We start from the raw sequence: 26,733 nt of genomic DNA, 5'->3' as shown, positions 1-26,733 counted from the left end.
GCGATGATTCACTAGCGTAGGGGGCTCAAATATGTGATTTTCTTCATACACTTTTATTCACCGTTCTTTATTTAAATTTAGGACAAACCAGTTGGTGTTTACATTAAAGTCATATGTTGTTTACGTATTTTTTGTTTAGTCTTTAAATTTAGCTTTAAATTTAAATTTGAGTTATAAATCTAAAGTTTTTTTCAATTTCTTTGCATTGGTAAAACTTTCATCAGTTTCCCTTGCCTCAAAAATTCGGAGATTATGTATGTGATAACGAAACATTTATTTTCATACCTTTATCAATCGGAAAAAAGGTGTGTTTCATCTTCATCTGCGTGCTAAATTCTTACGAAGAAGTTTTCTCTTTTTCTGGTTATTGAATCAGCACTGATCATGCTTGTGTTGACTGTGTCAAACTCCATATTAACGCTTGGTTATTAATGTTTTATTTTTGCAGAATAAAGAGATATTATTATAACTAGTTTTACCTCTTCTAGTTTAAGGACATAATATTTTCGTGCAAGTTATCACGAATGGTAAAGTTATTTTCCAGCGCGTGGTGTATTTTTTATTTTTTACCTCAACAACAGCAATTTGCTTCAACCTTTTTTTTTGGTATATTTCTCCCTTGATTATTGTATTTGTTTCATATTATCCATCATAATTATTTTTCTTAGTTTTTTACCATATTCAAAGTCAAAATTAATTTCAATTTTTTCATTCATAACCCAAAATTATTTTCCTATTGTAACAAAATCATTATTTTAATTTATCTCATTTCATATTCTAACAAAATTCTTTTTTTTCCTATATTAACCTATTTCCTATTGTAACCAAATCATTATCTCATTTCCTGAAATCATCATTACCTTTATATTGTTTTTATTCTCTTTATTATCTCATTTCCTTTTATAATACAGTTATTATTCCCTTTATCTTATTTCCTTTCTATCTCATTCCCTACTGTAACAAAATCCTTATTCTCCCTATCTCATTTCCTCTTGTAACAAAATCGCTATTCTCCTTTTTTATCTTAATTCCTATTCTAACAAAATCACTATTCGCCATTATTATCTCATTTCCTCTTGTAACAAAATCACTATTCGCCATTATGATCTCATTTCCTCTTGTAACAAAATCAATATTCTCCTTTATGATCTCATTTCCGATTGTAGCAAATCACTATTCGCCATTATCATCTCATTTCTTATTCTAACAAAATCCTTACTCTCCTCTATCCCATTTCGCATTGCAACAAAATCCTTACTCTCCTTATTTTATTTCCAGCCGACAGCGAGGTGAGAGGCGAAGCCAGAGGCCCCAGGTCCGAGAGGTCGAGCGTCAGCCACAACGACGACGTGTCCTCGACCAGCAGCGAGAAGTACGAGCGGGACGTGGCCATCCTCAACTCCTGCTTCGACGACATCGAGCGATTCATCGCCAGACTGCAGCACACCGCTGCCGCCACCCGGGAATTGGAAAGGCGGCGCAGGTAATAAAACGGATTTTGACATAGGAATGACCATGTCGTCTTTATGGAAAGCTGTCTTCGGGGAACTTCCATCAGGACGACATGGTTCGAGGCCCAAAAATGGTTTCCCTTTTCTTCTAAGGTCTCTACGTGTCCCGTCTCTGTTTACGATTCGTGACTTCAATTTGGTTTTTGTTGTCCGTTTTTTTTTTACCTTTTTAAGTGAATGGTGTTATGTAAGTTTTATAAAATTGTCTCTCTCTCTCTCTCTCTCTCTCTCTCTCTCTCTCTCTCTCTCTCTCTCTCTCTCTCTCTCTCTCTCTCTCTCTCTGAGAGGTCAAGTGTCAGCCAACATGGTTTTAGACAAAAGGGATCATGTGTGACAAATCTTTTGGAATGTTTCCACAACAGGTGTGACATCTATGACAACAGCAGGGCAATAGACGTCACATACCTAACTTTCAAATGCTTTTGACAAAGTTCCTCATAAAAGTGAATGGTAAAAATTAGAGCACTAGGCATCATTGACTAGCCAGCTGAATAGATCGAAGATTGGCTAACAAACAGAAAACAGAGTTGTAATCAATGGAGAAGCTTCAGTGTGTGCAGCTGTTAAAAGCGGAGTACCTCAAGGATCCGTCTTTGGCCCCTTGCTACTCCTGATTTACATTAGCGACATAGATTTAGGATTGACTAGAAGAATAGCCAAATTTGCCGACGGTACTAAACTAGGCATAAGTGCTGCGAACTCAGAAGACGTAAAAGCCTTAAGAGAGGATTAATGAAACTAGGAGAATTGTCCAGAAAATGACAAATGCCTTTCAACTGTGGGAAATGTAAAGTCATACACATATGTTAAAGTAAGCCACAGTCAGATTACTCACTGCAGGGTAATGAAATAGAAAGTGTGGCCCAGGAGGTAGATCTCGGTATTATTATCAGCAAGGATTTGAAGTACACAAAAACAGAGCATAAAAACTGAAAAGGAAGTACAAAACTAATAGGCTACATAAAGAGACAAATCAAATTCAGAAATAAAGACACTGTGCTACCTCTGTACACATCACTATAATAGTAGTAAGACCCTATCTAGAATACGGAGTTCAATTTTGGGCTCCAAGTATTCAAAAAGATACATTTAGACTGAAAGCAGTACAAACTGGGCCACCAAACTAGTTCCAACACCTAGGCAATTTGGATATAGATGAAGGATGGAACGTCTTTATTTGATCTACAAACTCGACGACCAAGGGGACAGTTAATGGAGGCATTCAAAATATTTAAAGGAATAACAAATGGAGATTACAACAATCTATTCACGCTTAGCACAAATCAGTCCAGAGGTAACAGATACAACTGGAATTGAAAAGATACACCACCACTTAATGGGGCAAATTACTTTACATACAAAATAGCAAATACTTAGAATAGACTTACAGTGAATGTAGTAAACAGTAACACAGTAAACGAGTTTAAGAATAAGTTAGACAAGGTCATAAAAACTCTCTAAATGCTTAAACTAAATCGCCCTACCAAAGAGCAAATAGTGTCTCAGCGGATGGACTAAAAAGTCTTTAAGACATCCAAAATTCTTGTAACTCTCTCTCTCTCTCTCTCTCTCTCTCTCTCTCTCTCTCTCTCTCTCTCTCTCTCTCTCTCTCTCTCTCTCTCTCTCTCTCTCTCTCTGGAGATTTCAGTCAGAATCTGAAAAACTTGTTGACTTTGGTAAGGCAAATACAACTTTAAATATGAAATAGCAACTTAGAGGGATAAGTATATATGTAAGCAGAAGACAATAAAATAAAGTTTGTTGTCACAAAGTGAGACGGTGATTAAATAACACTGAAACGGCTAAAGAATTTAACTAAACTGTATGGAATAGATGTCTTCTCTTCTGTTTAGGATAGAATGGTGACTCATACTGGACATTTGGGAATAGAATGTATTTTAGAAATAGACATTTAAGGATAGAAAGTATTTTGGAAATAGGCATTTGTTATTAAAATCTATTTTGGAATAGACATACACAGTAGGAATCAGTGATTGTTTAGAAATAGATTTATGAATAAAAGGTAGTTTGGAGTTAGAAATTTGGGTATACAATTTTTAGAAATGGACATTTGGAAGTCAGAGGTAGTTTAGAATGACATTTATGAAAAAAGGTAGTTTTTAAGTAGACATTGGGGATGAAAGGTAGTTTAGAAATACAGTTAGGAATAGAGGGTAGTTTAGATGTAGACATTAAGATATAAAAGTTAGTTTAGATGAAGATATTTGGAAACAAACGGTAGTTTAGATGTAGATAATTGGAAACAAAAGGTAGTTTAGATGTAGATTTTTAGAAATAAAAGGTAGTTTAGAAATGAACATTTATATGAGTAAAGGATAGTTTAGAAATAGACATTTATGAACAAAGGGTAGTTTAGAAATAGACATTTATGAGTAAAGGGTAGTTTAGAAATTGACGTTTATGAATAAAAAGTAGTTTAGAAATAGTCATTTGGGAATAAAGATAGTTTACAATAAGTTGGGAATAAAGTATTTTAGAAGTGATCATTTAAGAAAGATGAGAAATGGTCATTAAGGGAAAGTATTATTTTAGGAATGAGTCTTTAGAAAAGTCTATTAACTTAGTTATAAGTCTTAAGAAAAGTGTAGGAATATTAGAAATATATATCTAGGAAACAGTAGAATCTTAGGCGTGCATCTGTAGAAAGGAGTAATATTTTAGAAGGGGACATTTAGGAAAAAGTAACAGTTTAGATGCTGAATAAAGGGCAGAGAAATGACTTTGTATACTATAGTCCTGTGGTAATTAATTTGACTAAATTCAGCTTTTTTTTTTTACCACATTCAGTTTCTGTTGATTGAATTTAGCCTCTCTTTACTAAATTCAGTTTCTCTTGACTAAATTCAGTTTCTCTTGACTAAATTCAGTTTCTCTTGACCAAATTCAGCCTCTTTTGACCAAATTCAGTTTCTGTTGATTAAATTCGGCCTTTTTGTCTAAATTCAGTTTTTGTTGACTAAATTCAGCCTCTTTCGACTAAATTCAGCCTCTTTTGACTAAATTAAGTTTCTGTTGATTAAATTCAGCCTCTTTTGACTAAATTCAGCTTATCCTGATCAAATTCAGTTTCTGTTGATTAAATTCAGCCTCTTTTGACTAAATTCAGTTTCTGTTGATTAAATTCAGCCTCTTTTGACTAAATTCAGCCTCCTGACTAAATTCAGCTTATCCTGATCAAATTCAGTTTCTGTTGATTAAATTCAGCCTCTTTTGACTAAATTCAGCGTCTTTTTTACTAAATTCAGCCTCTTTTGACTAAATTCAGTTTCTGTTGATTAAATTCAGCCTCTTTTGACTAAATTCAGCCTCTTTTGACTAAATTCAGCCTCTTTTGACTAAATTCAGCCTCTTTTGACTAAATTCAGCCTCTTTTGACTAAATTCAGTTTCTGTTGATTAAATTCAGCCTCTTTTGACTAAATTCAACTTATCCTGATCAAATTCAGTTTCTGTTGATTAAATTCAGCCCCTTTTGACTAAATTCAGTTTCTGTTGATTAAATTCAGCCTCTTTTGACTAAATTCAGTTTCTGTTGATTAAATTCAGCCTCTTTTGACTAAATTCAGCTTATCCTGATCAAATTCAGTTTCTGTTGATTAAATTCAGCCTCTTTTGACTAAATTCAGTTTCTGTTGATGAAATTCAGCCTCATTTGACTAGATTCAGTTTCTGTTGATTAAATTCAGCCTCTTTTGACTAAATTCAGTTTCTGTTGATGAAATTCAGCCTCTTTTGACAAAATTCAGCTTATCCTGATCAAATTCAGTTTCTGTTTATTAATTTCAACCTCTTTTGACTAAATTTTAGCTTCTCGTGACTAAATTCAATTTCTTTATCAATTCAATTTTTATTTGTTCCAGATCCCGTAAGTCCAAGAAGAAAGACATTGGTGACGGTCTATTGTCCATGCGTGCCAAGCCTCCACCAGAGAGGGAGTTTGTCGATATCTTCCAGAAGTTCAAACTGTCTTTTAACTTATTGGTAAGATTATTATTTCTTTGTGTCTTTGCTCATGTGCATATTGGATTTTTGCTTAAAGTTTTTAAAACTGTATGTATGTATGTATTTTATTTGTATACTTATAATAATTATATTATGTTTGTGTATGTATGTATGTATGTATGTATGTATGTATTCTACTTATATACTTATAATAATTATATTATGTTGGTGTATGCATGTATGTATGTATGTATGTTTGTATGTATATATAGTAAAGTATGTATATATGCATAAATAATTGTTTGGTTATTCAACTGCAATTTCAGCTTGTTAATAAATCCTGCTACTTTTCATAAGTGAACCATTTTAAAGGTACATTTTACTTAAAATTAGTGTTTTTAAGGGGGTGGGTGGTTGTTTGGGTTCACCGCCTGTAGCAAAAGAACCTCTCTATATATTGATTTAGTAGTTTTTACCATCTGTGGGAAAATTTTACATAAACTTGACTTACAAATTCTGCTGCATATTATTCAAGATGCTATTTGAAGTATGCATCTTTCTTTGATCATATATTCATGGAAACAGTGAAGTTGTTTGAATGTAATAAGAAAAATTTCATTTTGATTTCCAGTAATGCAAGCAAAATTTGAAGCTCTGTAATGTATTCATATTTCCATTGCTTTTCAAGATATGCTTGATCTAATTGCAATTAATATACTATTGAATTTTCATAAAATTATTACTATTTAATTATGTTCCTAATTTATGCAAATTTTCCCATCAAGCAGAGATGAGATAGAACAGCTCTTTTATACAAATCTTTTAAATGATTTTATATATTAAATTTAGTAATAATTAATATATGTCTTTGACCTTTTCCATCTCTTTCAGGCTAAGTTAAAAGCTCACATACATGATCCCAATGCTCCTGAGTTGGTCCACTTCTTATTCACCCCATTGGCTCTCATTGTGGATGCCTCAAGGGACTCCAACTATGGACCAAATCTACCCAGTAAGGTAAGCACAATTAATTATAATTTTCTGTGGAATCCATAGGAATAGCTGTTGTGGTAACACTGTGGTTGGTGTTATAACTGAATTATAAAGAACTGTTTAGGAGGGAATACTCAAATTTTTATGGTCTATGTTTTGATATCTCTCAGAAAAGGGATTTTGACGAAGGAAAAATCTATTTCTGGGCGAGAGACCTGTGCCGCCCAGTGAAATGCTCCTTTAGCACCCTTTCTAAGGTATATAACTGCTATATATTACCAGAGAATAAATTGCATAGGAATGCCAGGTTGAACCCAGCTCGCTCACCCATATAAGGTGTCGGTATAATATACTGGGGCGTGATAATTCTCAACCAGAGGTCTCGCACCATTTAGATATCTCCTCTTCAAAACTCCCGCCACAGCGAGGTGCCGTTCAACACTACTACCACCAACCCAACCCACGCCAGTGACGTCACTCCTCATAGCACCCAAGGTTTGAGGCCCATGCTGGGAGGGAAGTCAAGGGAGGGTTCATTGGGCGGCACAGGTCTCTCGCCCAGAAATAGATTTTCCCTTCGTCAAAATCCCTTTTCTGGGCTCATACAGAAGAGGGGGTTCGCAGTCCCCTCATCTCGTCGCTTTTAGGCGCCTCTTGCAACACGCTGGGATATGTTGGCGCTATTCAAATTGTTGTGATGCCCCCTTTTATTTCTTTGTGGGTGTCGGCTACCTCCCGAAATGAGGGGAAGTGTCATGGTAGGTAGATGGATAGATAGATGTTTGGATAATTATCATATTAAATAATAGCGTTGCAGTGCCTTTTGGTAGCTCAAAATTAACGAGTGCTGGTAGTGTTTTAAGATTGAAATATGCTCCTTGCCATATTTTTGTTTTTACACAACAAAGCATTATAGATGTACTCTAGGTATGTCTACATGCCATATATTTCTGATGTATAAGGCTCTTGAATCGAAGGGATTTTAAAGGTTACAAGGAGGTTAGAGATATGCTTGTGGATTGTGACTTAGTGTTTTATGGAGTTCCTTTTCATTCCAGCTTCCTGGTGCAAATTTATTCTTCCACTGGTTCTTCTCCAGACATTACCTAGCAATTTAAATCTACACATATCTATACTATATTTTATGGGAATTTAGGCTATTTCAAGCTAGGGATGGAACGACTACATTAGTTAAAATTTTTAAAGACATTGAAAAATGAAATATGTTTTACTGTGCAAATGCTGAAATGAATTTCAATAAAGTAATGTATGTACTATGGGAGGAGTAATTTATGATATTTTATGACATCATAGCATAATACCTTGTAAATTATTTTTAACTAGCTACAAATTTGAATGTTTTGCCACCTAACAGTATTGATAATTTTTCTTGATTGAACACATTGCCATAATGAGCAGCTTTTCAGCCTTAAAATTGGAACACAGTCGATATCATGTTATGTAGAAAAATCATCTTAAATATACCATTAAAATATTATGAAAGGACTTCTTAATAATGAACCGTAATAATTGCATCTTTTTCTTTAAGCTTGACTATGGAATTGTTGACATGAATGCCAATTAAGTAAATATCTTTGGAAAACTTGTTTATTTTGGTGAACATTGTGCAACATAAATTAACTAGTAATTTTTTGGTTTTTATTTTAGAAATATAAATATATATATATAAGCCAAAATACTTTTAATCTTACTAACACAACCTCTTTACTTGATCATCTTTTTTCCTTCCTTTTCGTGAACCAACAGACACTTTTCTATTTAGGCCACTGTTCTGAAGGAGTCTAGACTATTCCTTAACCTCTAAGGAGGCTTTCCAATACCTCCAGTTCACTTCACACTTTTATTCTTTGGAAACTGGCAACAATCCGAATGTTTAGTTTGGCGACTTGTATCCTACTTGTGTCTATCTTTGGAATATTTATGCCTTTGTTTTCCAGATGTTGATACTTTCCTTTTAAGAGAATTGTTCGTTGTTTACTCTGAAGTCGAACCTAAATTCCTTCCGTTTTCTATCAGGTTTGGGCAAGATAAAAGCATTGGGTTACCCTTCCAGGGACTTTTACATTGTGAGCTATTGCACATACAGAACTTTAGTCAGTTATAATTTTTTATTTTTAGTTTTACTGAAATTTAGTGTATCTAAAAGAAATAAAACCAGAGTACAAGATGTTGATGCTATATCTGTGCATTGTGGGTCAGTTAGGAGATATTGGTGTTTGATATGCAGGGAACTAAACAAACTCTTTTTTTACAACTTCAGGTTTTGTCTCCAATGCTCAGCTTGGATGCAGTTGACCTTCTGACAAACTGTCTAACATCTCGAGAAACAGAATTGTGGCATAGCCTCGGTGACACATGGTGCATTCCGCGAAATTTGTGGAAATACAATGTCCCTCCATACCAGCCAGGTAAGCTTAGAAGGTTAAACAGTAAACATTGGCTACTAATATTGTAGAATACTGTATATACAGTATTTATAAGGTTATCTTTTTATGAGTAATATCTGGAGTATTTTGTCTTGTGTTTGGTAACATCATTATGGTTTAAAGTTTCCATAAAACAAATTTAGGTTTATTTTTTAACTTTTTGCATAGAAATTCATTAGTCGGTACTCTACAAGATTTTATTATCTATTGCACTTGGAATAAACCAAGATCAGTACTGTACAAATTTTTATCTACTGTACATGGAATTAACTAAAATAATTTAGTGACTGTTTTCTAGTGGTTAAACATTTGGAATTAACTTAAATAATTGAATGAATGTTTTCCAGTGGTTAAACATAAGTTAGATAGCATCTGACTTTTGTGTGATTTGAGAAAAGAATTATGTTGTCAATTTAATTTTTCATTTCCTTACTATAACCCAAAAATTATGTTGCCAGTGTTTTCGAGTGGTTGGGCTCCCGAACTTCTCGAAGACAACAGAGAACGGTCAAACATGTTGGCATCTGAAGTTGCTTCCGAAGCGAAGAGGACACGAGCAGAGGAGATAAGAAATGCGCAGCGAGAGGTAAACTATACATGAATGATTGGATTCTATCTCTAGAATAATTTCTTTTTGATAAATCAGAACTCAAATATGGCCATTATATTATGTTGATTTGAAAGTGATGATTGTTTTTATTATATTGCAAGGATTCAGAGGAATTGGAAAAGGATAGCGGCTATAAAGTGAGTGTTTGGATGCTGTCTTTACTCTTGTATCTAATGAACTATTGTGACAGCATGTGATTTTTTTTTCTTATAAGCAAATCAAATGGGTTACGATTTATAGTAGATTTTCACTGCTCACCTTTTGTAGTTCGACTATTTAATGGTGTAAAATACAGCCACTTTTATGTTTCAGAACTCTGTCATTTTTCTCTTGGGATTATTTTTTTCACCTAATTTAGAGTTTGTTACAAAGTAGCTTAAATTTAGATGATAGTATCTCCCCAACTTCTATAACACCTTTGAAAATATTATAATGGAAGTATAACCCTGAAATAAGTATAATTACCACTGTAGAGTGTCCAGAAATTATTTTGAAGAGAATGTTATCAGCATCATTAGCCTAATAATGTAAAACTTGTAGATTGAATCCTTTTCAGTATTTTTATCAGACAGATGTAGTTGATATACCATATAGGTAACTACTATAGTAATTTGATGATGTGTAGTTAGAGGGCCCTGTGTAGTTTAGATCTAGTACAGTAAGCCAAAGTAGTTTATAGAATAATTTATGATATTTTATTGGATGTTATATTTAACTTGTCTTGGCACAAGACAGTAACTATACAAGTATATGATCATATAATTGAATAAATTTCCTTTACATATTTGTAAAATTTTCATATACATGAATAAAAAAAAAGAGAAAAATTGGTAATTACTTGGAGGTAAAGTACAGTACTGTATTTCCAATGGCGTCGAAAGGAGTAGGAACATTGGACATAAAACATGTGGAATGGAGCTCAGGAATAGGAAATAATACTTTTGATTTGCTTTGATGCTAAACTATTTATAAATTAATAGAAATTAGAATTTCTTTTAAGCATTGTAGAATATTCTAAATTTCCAGGCTGAAATTAGGCAAGGGCGTCATCGAGGTGACGAATATGGAAGCGATTACTACGACTCTGATAGAAGGGAAGCTTCACCAACACCTGACAGATATTATCCTGACAGGTATGTCAGTCTCATGATGATTACTGTTTCGTTTAATTATCTTATTTTTCCTAGACTGTACCTTTTTGGTTAATGAAATACATTGTGTAAATATAGCTTTGATTTTAAGCATTCCAATTAATTGACATGAATGGGAGTCTTAAATGCTTAGATTTGAGAAACAAGCATGATTATATAGAATAATCTCCTACAATGCCTACTTTAAGTATATTGGTAAGGATATCAAACACTTTGAAAACTGGATAATGATTTTATTTTGTAATTATTGTAGTTTTAATGAAATTGAAAGGAAAATCTTATTATCTTAGATATATAAAGATTGAAATATTTTGTCCTGTTAAAAACAAATGTAAAATAAACCTAATCTTAAAGTTAAAATTAATTACGTCATTAATTAGATGGATTCCTGTTCTCTTCATTCTTTAATGAAAAAGTTTACCTCAAATAGAAAACAAAATTTCATCCCATTATCTTTGATTCATATTTGGTAGCAGTTACACAAAGGTCTTAACATCTGTTCAAATACTGGCGAATGAGGATAGCCACGGGTGTTGATAACGTAACCCTGTTCCTGTAATTTCCAAAATGAAATACCAATCAAATTGTTCACTGCGTTAATACAAATCAATAAGTTTAAATTTAAACAGATGAAAAAGCACCGTAGATTTTTCCCTGCTTATGCTGCAGAGCCAAGTGTCCAGATTTTATCAAAATTAAGAATAGATTTGTAACCTTGTTAAAAATTAGCATATTTTTCATGAAAGTTGGAGATGGTTAAGATTATTGTAGTATTTGTGATGTTTTTTAGTATACGTGCAGTATTTAGTGGTAATTTTTATAATTTTGTATCATGTTTTATTTCATTCTGATGTTACAAATGTTTGTATTTTCTTTTAGGCCACGATCTATGACACCACCATCAGAATATCCTCAAGCCGGTCGTAGTGACATTTCCCAGGACTCTATGGATCAGCCTACGTTTGAAAAGCACCAAAGGCAGTGGCTGGCTGAGCTCAAGTCACGCGGAGCCAAGATAGTGCAAGTCACTTATCCACGCACAGCCAACAACGATAAAGAACTGACCGTGGGTCGTGGAGAATACCTTGAGGTTAGTTGGATATTGCTTCCTTATGTTGCTTATTACTTTAAAGTATCCTGAAGCCATATAAAAAGGATTATTGGCTTAAAGTCAAAATTATTTTAAACCTGATAAAAATATTTTCACCCCACTCACTTCTATCATTCTCAGACTATGGCCTTTAGAATATTTTATTTTTCTATTATGAGATTAGTTTATGTAAGTGATAAGAAATTCCTTTTGATCTTTTATAAAATTTTGTTGGGTTTGTCCAATTTAAACTTTCTCTTGTTTGTTCAACCTGTCATAACATAAGTCGATACTGTACAGCCTAGTATTAGGTTGTAAGATAATTTTTTCTTTAATTCAATAATGGATCAACTTTCTTACTCTGATTCTGAATGGATAATATGGGGCTTTGGAAATATCTTTTTAAGTACCTAATTTAGAAGCATAACCAGACCAACACTTATGATGTCTGACTGTCTTAAGCTCTGGAGTACTAGAAGTGGTCCTTGGAGATTAAAGTCTTGTGACAACAGGTAACAAAGGTCCCAAAGAAATAATTTTGAATAAAAAGAATTCTTGCTGCTTGTTGTACAATCTCTTATTAATTTTTGACATTAGAGACTTGCCAAATTTGTATAGATTATTTTATTTTATTCTATCAAATGACTATATTTTCACACTATGGATGGTATCATAGAGATTCTGAAGAGATAAGTAAGGGATATAAGATTGTTCTTTCAGTCTTGTTTTCTATCCCAATGGATCCGTATAGAAAACCATCTCGAGTTAGTAAATTGTAGTTAGTAAATTGTATGTGGGGCAAATATCCAGTTCTTGAAAATAATTTTTTTCATAAGTATTATCTCTCTGGGAGCCAGAGTTACATTAAAACTCATATGTGGAAGCCTTGCTCATAAGAAAAAATGTACGTCTCCAGTTTTGGTACTTTTTTCACAGCAGATCCAGTCCACTGTTATTTTTTGCTATGCTCACTGTAAGAGACAGCTTATCTTATGTCTGCTTTCATATTGATATGTCTAGTTCATTATAAAATTCAGATCTACATTTATCCAGTCAAGAAAATTTCATAGCTGTGATTTTTTTAGCTTCAGGAGCTGAATGCGACTTGGGTTGCTCACACGTGTAATTGCATCTCATCACTCTTATTGGCGCTAGTTTATACCTAACTGTAGTCTGTCTATTTCTTTATGAACTGTTACTCAAGTTCAGATAGACTGTCAAGTACTGGGACAAAGATTTTTATAGCAGGAAAAATAAGGTTATGATTAACTTGCAGTGTATCTGTTTCATAATATTCTAAGAATAGAAATACGGTACTGTAGTTGTTATTATTGATGTTGATACTGTTCAGTTGCATATGTAATATATTTCTCATATCTTTATCCTTTAGGTACTGGACGACAGTCGAAAATGGTGGAAGGCTATGAATGTCAGAGGGCAGATGGCTCATGTCCCACATACTATTGTTACGCCTTACTCGGATCAAGTATGTTTGTACTATGTACTGTACTTGTAGCTTTTGATATTTTCTATTAATATAAAAGGATTAAAGCTAATTTTAAGGTGTCTGAATTAATGTTGTGTTAGTGTTTTCCAATATAAATTTGTCTTTCAGCACTGAGTACTGCACAAGTTTTTTGTTAATAAAAGGATACTGTACTTCTAAAGTTAGGTTTACTTGAAGACTGTGGGAAAATATTGATAAATTGAAAAAGCGATCCTTCAACTTGATAAATGCTGCAGTTGAAGTGCATTCTAATATGAAAACATTCTATAAGAGAACCTATAGTAGAGTGTACACTTGAACAAGGAAACGTAGCACACCGAACAGTTATTTCACGTAATTTCTAACGTAAATTAAACTGTATTTTATTCATTCAGTTAGAAAATTTTATACACAAAATTCAGCAAATCAGATATAATCATGGGGAATGAAATACAAATTTGATATTAAAATTTATTTTTATACTCGCCTGCTGTCATAGGGTTTCTTTCTAGAAGTTCTGTATTATCGACATTTACCCCAAAGACTAAAAAATTTAAAATGTTCTCTCCTTTCAATGAATTTATGCCTCTAGTAAATTAATGAGACAATCTAGCAGTTAATTGCAATACTGTAACTAATGGCTTATGTAAGCCATACTATTTATCTCAAAGTAGAAACTAATTCCTATCCTCTTGACACCACAAGTCAGTTGGGAGGAGGGTGGGCATGTATATGACTATCGGGTGAGTATACATATACCAAGGCACTTCCCCCAATTTTGGGGGGTAGCCGACATCAAACAAATGAAACAAAAAAGGGGACCTCTCCTCTCTACGTTCCTCCCAGCCTGACGAGGGACTCAACCGAGTTTGGCTGGTACTGCTAGGGTGCTCTTTAAAATTCATACGATGCACATGCTCAATAAATACTTTGGTAATTTCAGCTTGTGCTGTAGAAGTGCAGTACAAAATTCTTAACTCTCAACACTTTTGATTCTTTTCCAAAAGTTCTTTGATAGTCCACATTATCAAATACATACTTTATACAGTATATTGTTAATGCTATTAAGAAAATTTAACAAAAGAATTTTTATGTGGGGAACAGGTCAATGACATTTTGTATAACTAAGGCATTTTTTTACTTTAAAAGTTGCAAAGTTCAAGTTTAATCAAATTCTATCTTTCTTGCAACATATTTATATAGAATATTTTGTTCATTTAATATGTTTGATTTTTCAGGATGGCTCTGAACCTCGTCGGGGTGCTCCCCCACCAGTCTGGAAAGACCGACAAGGCAAGAAAGGTGAATTTAGATATTTCTAGTTCCTACCTTCTCTTGCTTTTCTTCTCTTCCCATTAAACTTTCTGATATACTGCTGGTTCTCAAAACCCTAGCCAACAAATCAAAGAATTGAATTTTTCTAAAATGAACTCAGGTGCTGAATGTTGTTAAGAAATAATTAAGCTAAGTAATTAAGCTAGGGATCTGACAAAGAAAAGAAGATTGAAGATTTAGTGTTCATTGTACATAAAACTTGAGATAGGTGATTACTTTTAAGGAAGTACACGGGCGGTACTTACAGATGTTATTGGTCTGAGGTGCAGTGAGGGATTTGAACCAGCAGTTATGGGCTAAGTAATTGGGACCATTAAAACAGCCTGTTGATTTTTGTGGGGTTTGTTGTAGTGTTTCTCTTTTTATTTGTGTGTAACTCTCGCACTGTGCACTTTGTGATTACACATTGCTTTAGTATGTAATTTATGTAGTAATTATAAATTGTAATTACATTAAAGTACAGTATGCTGTTTCTAGAGCAGTAAATAGAAGCTAAATAATTGTTATATTTTGTACTTTTGTTATGTTAGATTTCATTTCATTATAAAAGCCAGGGTAATGAGTGAAAATCTTGGTTTTAAATTTATCAAAGAATTGATTTTGACTCCCACAATTTGACCTTCATAAATTTTTTGTTTAATTTTGAACATTAGTAAAATATTTTCCAAAATGAAGAATATTTTGTTTATTTTAGGAGCTTAGATTAAGTTTGTTTTGTAGCCTGTTGCCTGTTGAAGTCATATTGCAACTGTATTTGTATTTCTCTGTATGTTTGAATAATTTTTTTATTTGTGCTGAGAGAAAGTAGACTTGTATATGATAGTCAGAGTTGAGCAACATGAAAAAGATGAATCTTATACAAAGATTTTCATCTTATTCGTTGCACCCTTACAGAATACCGTCCACTAGTAAGTAAGTTTATATTCCATATCATTTTCTAACAAGTTTATCATTGATCATCATTTTTTTATCATTGTACGAGACTTACAGTATATACTTTTAAACTGAAACTATTATAGCTCTTTTACACTTAAAACTAACTATGTACAGTTTCATTAGATTAAGTGCAGGACTGACTAAAGATATTTTGATAGATATATACTTTACCCAAAAACTGGAGACACATTCTTTTAGTCCTCAAAATCCTTTTAGCAATTTTTATAATTCTCATGTTTTTTTTTAAACATTTTTCCTGATTATTCACCGAGTAGCAAATTCTAGTGGATTACTGTCTTCCATTATCGGAGCTGACTTTTATTAAACTTTTTTTAATCTCGATAAACAAAGTTTCATACATTAGAATTAATATTTGAAGCTCTAAATTATACAGTACTCATTAACTTCAAGATTCTTTTAATTTCAAAATTTAAGATTGGTTCAAAGTCATAATAACGACTTTTCAGCATTGCTTCACCAAATGAATAATTTCTTGATTATCATGAATGTGTCTTTAGTGATTAAGGGGATATGATAAAATATGTCTCGTTATTTCATGTTATAGAATAACTTTAATTTGTTTACTTTACATCTTAACTTCCTTTAAAGAATATTAGGAGTAAGAAGCATTTCAATGCTGTTAATTACTGTTGTAATTGACCATGATATATATTAGCTTTGACTGTTAAATGCACAGGAACATGGATAGGAACATATCTTTCTGACAACATGCTACTGCCAGTGCTTAATCTGCTTACATCTTCATGATAATGATTAATAAGTTCTTGAGTCAAATATTCATATCTTATCTATGCTTGACAAAATTATATTGAATATTTTATCTTTAGTGTAGGATGGTGAAAATTTATCTTGCCATCTACACCGACTCCTTCTCAAACTTATGAAGATGGCGATTAGTTTGTGAAGCAGTTTGCACTGATTTGTATATATCTAGTAATAGATTTATATATCCGACAGTTATCTTATGCCATATTGCAGGACTTGACATTGACTTACTTGAGACAATATGCCTTCCTTGCATCTCTTTCATTTCTTAGCTTATTTTGTCACAAGAGCATGCTACGATAATTAGGTCTTGTGAAAAGGAGTTTTCTTTGAGGTTTTTAAATGCACTGCGATTCCTGAAAAGGGTATCGTTATGGGTCTTGACAGAACAATAATATTGTGACACAGCATCTCAAACTACATGCTTGACTGATTTGGGTGATAAGGTATGTTATTGTACTGTTATAAGGTCAGGATCATATTTTGCTTAGCTTTCTCTGGATGCCATTATCTCTAACCATTTGCTTTTGTTTTTGTTCAAGTTTTAACACTGCAACATATTAGCGTTGTCTTCTATAGTCTGCTTGCTAGTAATTGCTTCTTTTATGCAAACTTTTCTTTATCGCTGTAAGTAAGTAGAAAGGCTTATTGAGCTCTGAAAGACCAGGTAATGTGAAGTACTTAATTTCCAATACTAATAATCTTGATTTTGAAACTGATTTGCTGCATATACTGTACTCCGTTTATAACAGTGTGGATTTAAAAACATTTCTCGCTGTGGTTTCCATAATTTCATTTGTTACAACATCATCACTAGATGACAAAGGCAGATCTTTAGATAGCCGGAGATTAACATTTTAGATACAGTATGTTTTATGGAACTTCAAAGTACATGCAGGATTTAAGTTTTAACTATTCAAATTGTTGAGGAACAAGACAAAAAGTGCATGCATGGTGGAGGGTTGTGGTGGACGGCTCTGTTGACTGTTTGTGACGTTAGTTACGCAGAGCCCCTCGCATTGAAATTTGACGTCGTAGTTGCTATAAGTAATAAAAAAGCAGTCCTAAGCCACTCATTTAAGGCTTGACTAACCATGTTACAAGTTAATGATAAACATTTATCATTGTCTGTAAGATAACCAAATATAGTAAAAGCTTCAATTAAGATAGACTGCTTTGTGAATATATATACTTTATACAGTATATAGATATATACATGTATTGTATATGACTGTTGACACCACTTGACAGTTCTTAGACGTACTGCCATTTTCAGATCAGTGGGAAAGATTTAAACATTCTTATATTTACTGTCCAAATGTCCAAAAGAGCATGATAAAATCCAATCTCATTTTGGTTTGGGTCTCCAAAAATTGCTGCAACTTTGCAGAAATGGTACATTTACCAGAAATGACTCAAAACTTCAGAACTTTTTTTTTGTCTATCTGAGCCCCTACATTCACTAGCCAGATCTAGTTTTAAATCAGATCATAAGTATTTGTAAAGAAACCTTGTATATTTGTAATATAAGATATCTTATTTTTCAGTAAAAAATGTAGATGGTTGTGGCATATAAACAAGATGATATAGATTGTAATATCAAGAACTCAATAAATAAAATCAATGATAAAATGAAATATATTGCATTTTATACCAACCCTTCGTTGCCATCTCCTTCAAGATGTGCTACACATTGTCAACAGAGCCTAAAACAAACTTTGCCCCAGTGCAACTCCCTCCCAGAGTTTGGGATTATTAGGGTGAAAATCCTGATGGGATAGTATGGATGGAAAAGCTCTTTCTACAGGTTGCTTATAGTATAACTGTATACATTTTCTTGGTAAGTACCCGAGTGCAGTAATATGCCTTGGTTCCTTTTGTGTGAGGTACAGGGCACTTTGGAAATGTGCCTCTCCCAGTTTTTACATAAAAGAAAATTGAATGAAAGGAACTTCGACACTTTTAAGATTAGTTAAAAAGGCAGTAATTTATGTAAATTCTCTCCATGCTGAGTGTTATCTTTAATTTAAATAACAATAGTATCCACAAAAATGCGTCTCTAGGTTTTCAGTAATTGTAGATGGGTAAATATTACTGCTTTGTTCCCTATCTAATCATGTAGTTTGGAGTGGTTGTACTCCGTGTACTTTTAACTAAATTCACGCTGTAGACGTGCACGTAGTTTCACCTTTAGTTTATGATAACAGTTTTGAAATAAATTTGTTGGAAATTATTGTGCTTGAAAGCAAGAGTTTCAAGTTGTTAATATTATGTCCTCTGAATTATCATGTAATCTCCTTCAAAGTGATTAGTGAAGTATCAGATTATATATGGATATTTCTTTGTGATTTGGCACTTGCTGGAAGTTATATATTGACAGTATTGTGGTATTTTTTTGTGGGAGGAAATCAGTGAAGTAGCATTCTGTAGATTACAGTATGTTAAATTTTAGTTCGAGTTAAGAGTACCAATTAAATGTAGTGGAATTCATTTGTAGATCCTGTGGTTTACAGTTTGTAACCCAAAAACTGATTTTATTCCTGAAAGTAGGCCCTCCTTATATCTTCCAACACCCTAAAGTTCCAGCCGATTTTGATTCGGATACAAGTGATGATGACTCTGAAATCCAGTTTCCAGGTAGGATATAATATTCAGTAATGGTTTTAAGAACTCTTTTGTCTTTTAAAAGTTCATATAACTAGAAATTTGAAACAACAAAACTGAACCAGAAGATATAACAAAGAGAATCATCTTATTTTGTAGACTACTTAAGAGTGGTTCTGTACTATGAATGTTTAATTCTAATTTTTTGTTTGTTTGAAATTTCTGGTTAAAACATACTATATGTGCATTTTGTTTTGTGGCCTTGCCTGCTTGAATGCTGCTGAGTATTTGTTTGCATTCTTTTGATAACGGATTATTTACTTTTCTGCTAATTTTCAAGTGGTGGCCATGGGTAATTGTGTTGTCTTCATTAATTATGATTTCACATTCTACCATTTCAAATTGAAATATATAGCCTGTCATGATGTTTGAGAGACCTATCAAGTAACCTAAAAGTTTTATTTTTTTGAATATCACAGGTATGTTTGAAATGTGAAATATCAGTATGGTAACTTAAATCTGAATATAGGAAGGTCGTCACTTTTGACGAAAATTTTTAAAGATTAGACAGTTCTTTGTTACATTGTTTACACTCGGAAGTACTATTTAATGGCCAAATGATGTTGACAAAACAGTGCTTATAGCACAAAACAGGATAGATAATCAGCAGTTAAAGGGAATTTTATTAGCAATCAGAAATCCGGATTATAACTGTGAAATACATAGTTTATGTGCCATACCATTGTTCCCTCTATTTATATTAGTTTCTTCATGGTTTTTAGGCTGCTACTTTTCCCAATAGTGGTTTTATTCCTTTGCTGAATATCTTGTCGTAATCATAGTTTTCAAATGTTTTAGTTTTTGTTAATTATCTCAAGCAATCTGCATACACTACATTTTTGTGGTTAATGTGCTGTATGGTCTCCAATGATTTTCATGTTAAAGGCTAGAACATGTAATCCAATATGACAAAAATACCAAGGAAATATAGTCTTCCCTGCTTTAGGACCGGTGAGTATAAGCGAGATCCATTGGTTCAGGCTCTGTTAAACTCGTCACATCACCTCCAATGCTGAAAAATGTCTGACAGCTGATTATAATATCATTACCATTTACTGGAGACAATACTACCTTCCCGCTTGATGGTTGATGGTTTTCCCTTGGGCAGAGCCCCTAACTCATAAGTACTTTGCATTTTTCCAGAGGAAAAAGCACTTGGAGGCAGCCTAGAGGAGAATGGGGGTGCTGATTAGTTTCTCAAAGATAAGGGACCTCAACCATGAATGTCATCAGGTTGAGCAGTTTTTTTGGACCTTTTCTAGGTGGAAACTGGGCACTGTCTCAAATGGTCTGGGTAGGTCATTGACTTCCAAACCTCCTCGATGACACAAATTCTTTTTGGTCAAAACCTTGAGACTCTATTTCTTTGTTTGCAAAATGCTGGAGAAAGGAGGGATAGAGGAATGAAGTTTTCTAAAAATTCAGGACAGACTGTTCAGTGTTCTGTAGAACAACATCCACAAGAGAAAAGTGATTTTTTTCTTATCTCAAAAACACATCAGATGCAATGCATTCAAGAAAATTATTATTACAATTGTCTACCTCTTACTACATCGAGGGGCTTGGACCTGTACTAAAGATCTAAAAGCTGCTTATTGGCACATACCTATTCCTCCCTACTTCTGACCTTACCTAGGGTTTTGGCTTGGGAGGGGTTTGTGCAAGGGTTTGAAGTGATGGCTTTTGCCCCAATATAGGTCCAAGGATGTTAATAAAACTAGTAATGTCAGTGATCTAACTCCTTTTCGCAAGGAGTTCAGATTATTATGGACTTGGCCGACTGGCTAGTCTGGGCAGAGACGAGACAATTAGCTGCGTGTATGGAAATTGGGTTCAGCAAGTTCTTCAGAACCTAGGCTTGTTGATCAATTTCACATAATCAAGAGTAGTTCTGAAAGGATATTAAAGTTGCTAGACCTGCAATGGAATATAAAAACCCACTCAAGGTCTTCCAAGGGCATCTCAGAAAAGAATCTTTCTCTAGGGTTAATTGTTCTCTTCAGAGTTGTTTTCTCCTCCAGGTGCCAGCTGGAGAAGGTCGTGGGCATTCTTCAGTTTGTTTCAATAGTCAACTCAGTTTTGATTTCAAAGGTTATCAAGATCCTTCCAGACTTTTTAGGGACAGTTGTGCTGGTGGCTCCACAGTTACCAAACAGTCCATTGTTTCCACTAATTTGTCATTTAATGCTAAAGTCACACCCTTTTTGGTCAGAGAGGCTGTATCAGACAATAGGGAGCCAGACTATCTTCACACTCCTTTATGACCAAGAATTTTAATGCTTGGATTTTCTCTCCCATATTTATGAAAAAAAAAAATTCGGTATTCAATGTGACTTATTTGATGGGTTGTACGAGGTATTCTTTGACTAGACAATACCAGTTGGCAAATAAAGAATGGATGACTTTCCTTAAAGGTAGGTGTGTTTCAGATAATCATGAACTAATTGGTTTCCTTTCTGGTCCATCTTCAAATATAGGAAGTTTAAGCCATCAATAATTTTGTTAAACAGTACGTCTGTATTGACATAACTTCTCATTCAGGCTTTTAATGTGGATTTAGACTGCAATCTTCCATAAGATTACTCAATATTTAGCTTCACAAATACCCTCCCTAACAACTTATGCTGTCATTTGGTCTCTTGATAGAGTCCTTGGTTTTTTGGCTGTTAGATTATTCTGTATTTTCTCCAAAGTTACTTCAGAGGGCTATATTCCTAAAAGCTTTAGCTTCTGAACCAAGAGCTGGTTTAACTTGCAATGTTACATAGAGAACAAAGAGTTCCTCACCATCACTCCTGGTAGTCTTCTGGTTCTGACTTTAGGCATATTTATAACCAAAAATAAAAAGCTTTTTCAGAGGCAGGATCCTCTTTATATCATAGCTTTACAGTATGGGGATGTCAACCTCTCTCCCGTGTCTACCCTGCAATCATATCTGCAGAGAACTATGCCTTCAGTAAGTAATTTCTTTAAAAAAACCCAGACCAAAAGTCCCTTACTATAGGTGCTATTTTTATTCTAATAACCTCCTCATTAAAAAAGCCAGATACTCTCTCCATCCTGAAAACTGATGATGGGAGATAAATTACTTCCTTACTGTATTTTTTAATTTTTGTATATATTCAATTTCAAGACATGCAGAGCTTTACCTGTTGGTCTGGGCATTGGGTAAGACACTACTTGAAACAAATCCGAGCAGTACAAAATCCATGCATGGTACTCGGCTCGTTTGTGGCACCTATGAAGGGAATCTGGGTTGAAAAGGACACCTTTCATGCAGGTCCCTTGGCAGAAGCACAATGATGAGTATCTAGCTCCTTCCTCAGGTGTGTTAGATTTGTTAGCTTTTTTCCCACCCATGTATGCATAAATTGGTTTGCTTATTGGTTCAGTAGATGATTGTCCTTTCCTTTATGGTGCATGAGCTTACTCAAGTGTTTCTCTGATATAAGTCAATGGAGACCACACAACACATTGACCCCAAAAAGCAATTTTTGACAAGGGAGAGCCCTTTTTTTTTTTGGAAAGGTGTTGTGTGGTCTCCAAGACCACCTTCCTCCCTAGCCCTGTGTAAGGAAGGGGGACATGAGAGTCCTACTTCTAACATAGAACCAGGTATTATTGCCTCCAGTATTAGTCCTTGGTGATAACGTGTCATCAGTTGTCAGACTTATTTCAACACTGGTGGTGCTGTGACGGGTTCAATAGAGCCTGAACCCATTGTGTCTCCCTTAAATTCCCCGTCTGTTTTTTGCTTGTTGATACACTGGCAATGGAGCAGGGAAGACCATATTTCTTAGATAATTTGGTTGTCTTCAATTTCCTGTTCTAGCCTTTAACTGGAAAGTCCTTGGAGACCAAACAGTACCTCCCCAAAACTAGTTTTTTCCTTCTCCGAAACCCCTTTTCTTTGCAGTTTTTCTTGCTAGGGTAAGAGCTGAGCTTTTGGAATATGAAAGTGATGCTTGATAGTCTACAGGCTCATGCCACAGCAAGAGCCCGTGTTCTGCACCGAGTATACAGAACAAATATCAACCAGCCAACCAACCATTGGGTTATTTTGAATTTAACAGTTTCCAAGAGTGTTGAGAATCCAGGAAACTATTTTATAATTAAAAAGGGCTTATCTGTTTATGGTGTGTAAATACTTGCCCAAGAATTTACATCAGCTCTTGAGTCAACAGGTTTTTGTCACTACTGTATATGTAGGACCCAACAAACCAATAGTTTGTGATTGTGACATGTGTTATCATACTCTCACTTTTATCAAGCTAATTAGTTTCCTTCTAGGATCGTGGAGAAGTTGGAACATAAGTTTTAATATCATGAAGTAAAAAATAGAATTTATGGTGGTACAATTGCCTTTGGGATGCAATTGATGCTTGAAAATAATTTGAAGAGGCAATGGTATTAACATATGTCTTAAATCTTAAATAAAGCTGAAACAAAATATGGTTAGGTGCATCATTAGGTTTATTGTATCAAAGTTAGCATTTATTCTTTAGAATCTTATTTTAGATTATTAAAATTTATTACATATGGTAGTTAGGTGTTGATGAGGTTGATCATGAGGCCCCATGCTCTCAGTTTTGAAAATAGGACTGTAATATGGAGGGTACAAAAGTGGAACAATTTAAAGCATGTCTCGCATCAATATTCTTTACATTTTGTGATGCCATGTTGCTACTAATGACATCTAAAGGTGCTCTTGCTGACACCTAGTTCATTATATTTCATCTGCATGCCATCATCTTTGCTACATCAGGGAATAGTCAATATTCTTTTAATACAGTACAGGATTGTAATTTATTTTATATTACAGTATTAATCTTGTAAATAATTTTAAGAAGTAGAAAATTACTCATACAGCCTAATTGGAAGTCTTTCATAAATTTGGTTTAAGAAGACTGTACCCTATGTGTTAGAGGCTTAGTCTATGCTAGAAATATAACTATTGTTTTAAAAGTAATTAAAGGATTATTTTTTCCATAGCTTGATTTACAGTTGTCCAAAGGGCAATATTTAATCAATATTCTATTGTACTAATTCTAATTATATTGTCATTGGTCAGGAATGTATTAGGTAGTCTATCATATTGCTCAAACAAAGTTGACACTCTTTAGCCACAAGATTACTTGCTATATCTTAAGTTTTGCTGGCAGTAATAGATTCTTTTGGTGAAGTATGGCACAGAATACAAAAAGATATCACATAATGAAAACCTAACTTAATATAGTAAATCCTGTACAGTTTTTGTCACCATGTGTCTTTTGAGATAAAATTTGGAATAATTGCCTTTTATATTCCTATCTGGAAATAAGAATAATACCACCTAAATTACAAAGTTGGATAGCACAATTCCAGATATTCACCATTCAAATAATTTGTATTCAAATTTTTATGAATCTCCCCTCATGTTCATATAGCTGCTTCTTTGGAAGCTCGGTTTTACCGACATTTACTCCTAAAGTTAAAAATTTATAAAATTTTCTTTCCTTCCAAAGAATAAAAAAAATTAAAATTTTCTCTCCTTTGAATGAACTTATGCCTTTGGAAAAATAATGAGACTATCTAGCAGTTAATGACAAAAAGCAGGAGAATGCCAGAGGCTCTCTGTCATTTGTCTCTGTTGCTTAGTTCTGAGACACACACATACACCAGATTGTTAGACTTTTAATTGCATTTAGTGATGTCTTCCTTGGAATTGGTAGTAATTGCTGCATAGATTGTTTAAAAGCATTATTTCTGGACGATCATGATCCGCATTTTCTGCGACTTGTGTCGAGGGCAGTACAGTATTGGGATTTAAATAACCATTATAATGAGTGTAAAGGTCTTTCTGTTCCTCTCATGGGAAAGTATGTTTCAATGGTTGCCAACCAAATAAAAGGGCTAAATATAAAAGGAAACTTGCTTTTGGTCCAGGGGGAAATCCAGAAAGCACTAAGCTAGTTGATTATAGTGGGAAGGAGGATGATAATGCCACATCGGCATTGAATTCTGATACATACAATCAGTTATTATACTGATGAGCTTCAAGAGCTCTTAACCTCTTCAGCTTCTTTTGTGAGAACTCAAAAGTCCAATGAGTCATCTCTCAAGGGTCATAATTCTGAGCTTACCTGCCTGGTTGCTCACTCTAACCTAACTTATATGGGGTAAGGGTTAATTTTGTTGAAATCAGTAAGGGTTCTAATGGTTCATTGTGCATTACAGATTCAAGATCTTCTCTTAGAGCCTCAATTTTCTTATTTACTGATACTTTATATCCTTCTGCTGGTTTACTAAGGAAATGCTGTTTGTGGGTAATAAAGTAGGAAGTGTTCTTGAAATAACTTTTTTCAATATTAATCTTACCCGATAATCATGTAGCTGTCAACTCTGTTGCCGACAGAAATCTACGGTCGGGATACGCCAGCGATCGCTATACAGGTGGGGGTGAACACCACAGCGCCATCTGTGGTCAGGTACTCCAGTACTTCTTGTCAACACCACCTCAATTTTTCCTCTGTCGTGCCTCCGGCTAGACCTACATGGATACGCTGTTGATTCTGGAGTTATTGCTCACGATTTGGTGATGTATTTGCTCTAGAGTTTAGCCTTCGCTATTCAGGAAGCTTTATCATTAGCTTAGCAAGTTTTTGGAATTAATTTGATTTAATTTTTGATTTAATTTTGGTGACGAAGAGAGTATGAACTCTCTTTCACTTTTAATGGCCGACCCTTCCCTTAGACGGAAGTGTTGGTGTCGAAGAGAGTATAGACTCTCTTTCTTAATTTTGCTTAACAAAAGTTATAGATTTATTTTATATCTCTCCGCCTTTTATAGGCCTCTTCGATTAACTTCCTTTTATTATAAACTTATTAAAATTAATTTTTATATTTGTTTATATTCGACCTTTCCTAATAATAGGCGGTCTTTTCTTGGAACCGAAGTTAATTAACATTGAGCCCGTCATTTCGTTTTTACCTGTTAACATATTATGCTATTTTAATGTTTTTGAAAGAATTTCTTTGATAGTCTCGTACTGTTTTCAAAGTTGAACTAACGTTTTGTTTTGTCTCTGCAGTTGTTGACGTTCAGAACGTTCAACTTGCGCTCTATCGTTACGATAGAGAGAGAGTATTCACGGTGTCACGTTGCAGTAAGAGTAGAACGATTCTATCGTTTTGTTCATTCTTTCTTAGCTTAAATGGTTTTAATTCTAATAAAGGAACTTTTTATTTGGGAAATCTTTCAGTTTTTTTCCTTTAACAATAATATGTTTTAACGATATAGGAGGGACTCATTCGTGGAAGTTGTTCTAGATCGCAAGGGACCTCCTCATCTGGTTAAAGATCGAAAGCTCGCGCTGGTAACGAGGTTCATTCAGGGCGATATGAATGTCATGGCAGATCGCCTTAGCCGGAAGGGTCAGGTCATCCCCACAGAGTGGACCCTTCACAAGAATGTTTGCAGCAGACTTTGGGCCCTGTGGGGTCAGCCAACCATAGATCTGTTCGCTACCTCGATAACCTAGAGGCTCCCGTTGTATTGTTCTCCGATTCCAGACCCAGCAGCAGTTCACGTGGATGCTTTTCTGCTGGATTGGTCCCATCTCGACCTGTATGCATTCCCGCCATTCAAGATTGTCAACAGGGTACTTCAGAAGTTCGCCTCTCGCAAAGGGACACGGCTGACGTTGGTTGGCTCCGCTCTGGCCCGCGAGAGAATGGTTCATAGAGGTACTACAATGGCTGGTCGACATTCCCAGGACTCTTC

The 26,733-nt window shown here is 34.2% G+C and overlaps 1 protein-coding gene across 5 annotated transcripts in view; it reads left to right on the top strand.

The window, feature by feature from the left end:
• LOC137628779 (epidermal growth factor receptor kinase substrate 8-like) overlaps positions 1–26,733 on the top strand; it is a 182,913-nt gene that overhangs the window by 132,305 nt on the left and 23,875 nt on the right. For 4 of the 5 annotated variants that reach the window (XM_068360008.1, XM_068359991.1, XM_068360022.1 and 1 more), the window contains 10 exons: positions 1,279–1,483; positions 5,392–5,512; positions 6,365–6,490; positions 8,748–8,895; positions 9,372–9,499; positions 9,625–9,660; positions 10,550–10,656; positions 11,554–11,764; positions 13,155–13,250; positions 14,489–14,552. In XM_068360008.1, coding sequence (XP_068216109.1) covers positions 1,279–1,483; positions 5,392–5,512; positions 6,365–6,490; positions 8,748–8,895; positions 9,372–9,499; positions 9,625–9,660; positions 10,550–10,656; positions 11,554–11,764; positions 13,155–13,250; positions 14,489–14,552 — 1,242 coding nt within the window. The remainder of the gene's footprint in view (positions 1–1,278; positions 1,484–5,391; positions 5,513–6,364; positions 6,491–8,747; positions 8,896–9,371; positions 9,500–9,624; positions 9,661–10,549; positions 10,657–11,553; positions 11,765–13,154; positions 13,251–14,488; positions 14,553–26,733) is intronic. The other variant, XM_068360001.1, reaches the window with a different exon arrangement.

The sequence above is a fragment of the Palaemon carinicauda genome, chromosome 2, assembly GCF_036898095.1.
Source record: "Palaemon carinicauda isolate YSFRI2023 chromosome 2, ASM3689809v2, whole genome shotgun sequence".
Lineage (NCBI taxonomy): Eukaryota > Metazoa > Arthropoda > Malacostraca > Decapoda > Palaemonidae > Palaemon > Palaemon carinicauda.
Note: the sequence above shows the minus strand (reverse complement) of the source record. Positions and strands in the feature narration are given on the sequence as shown.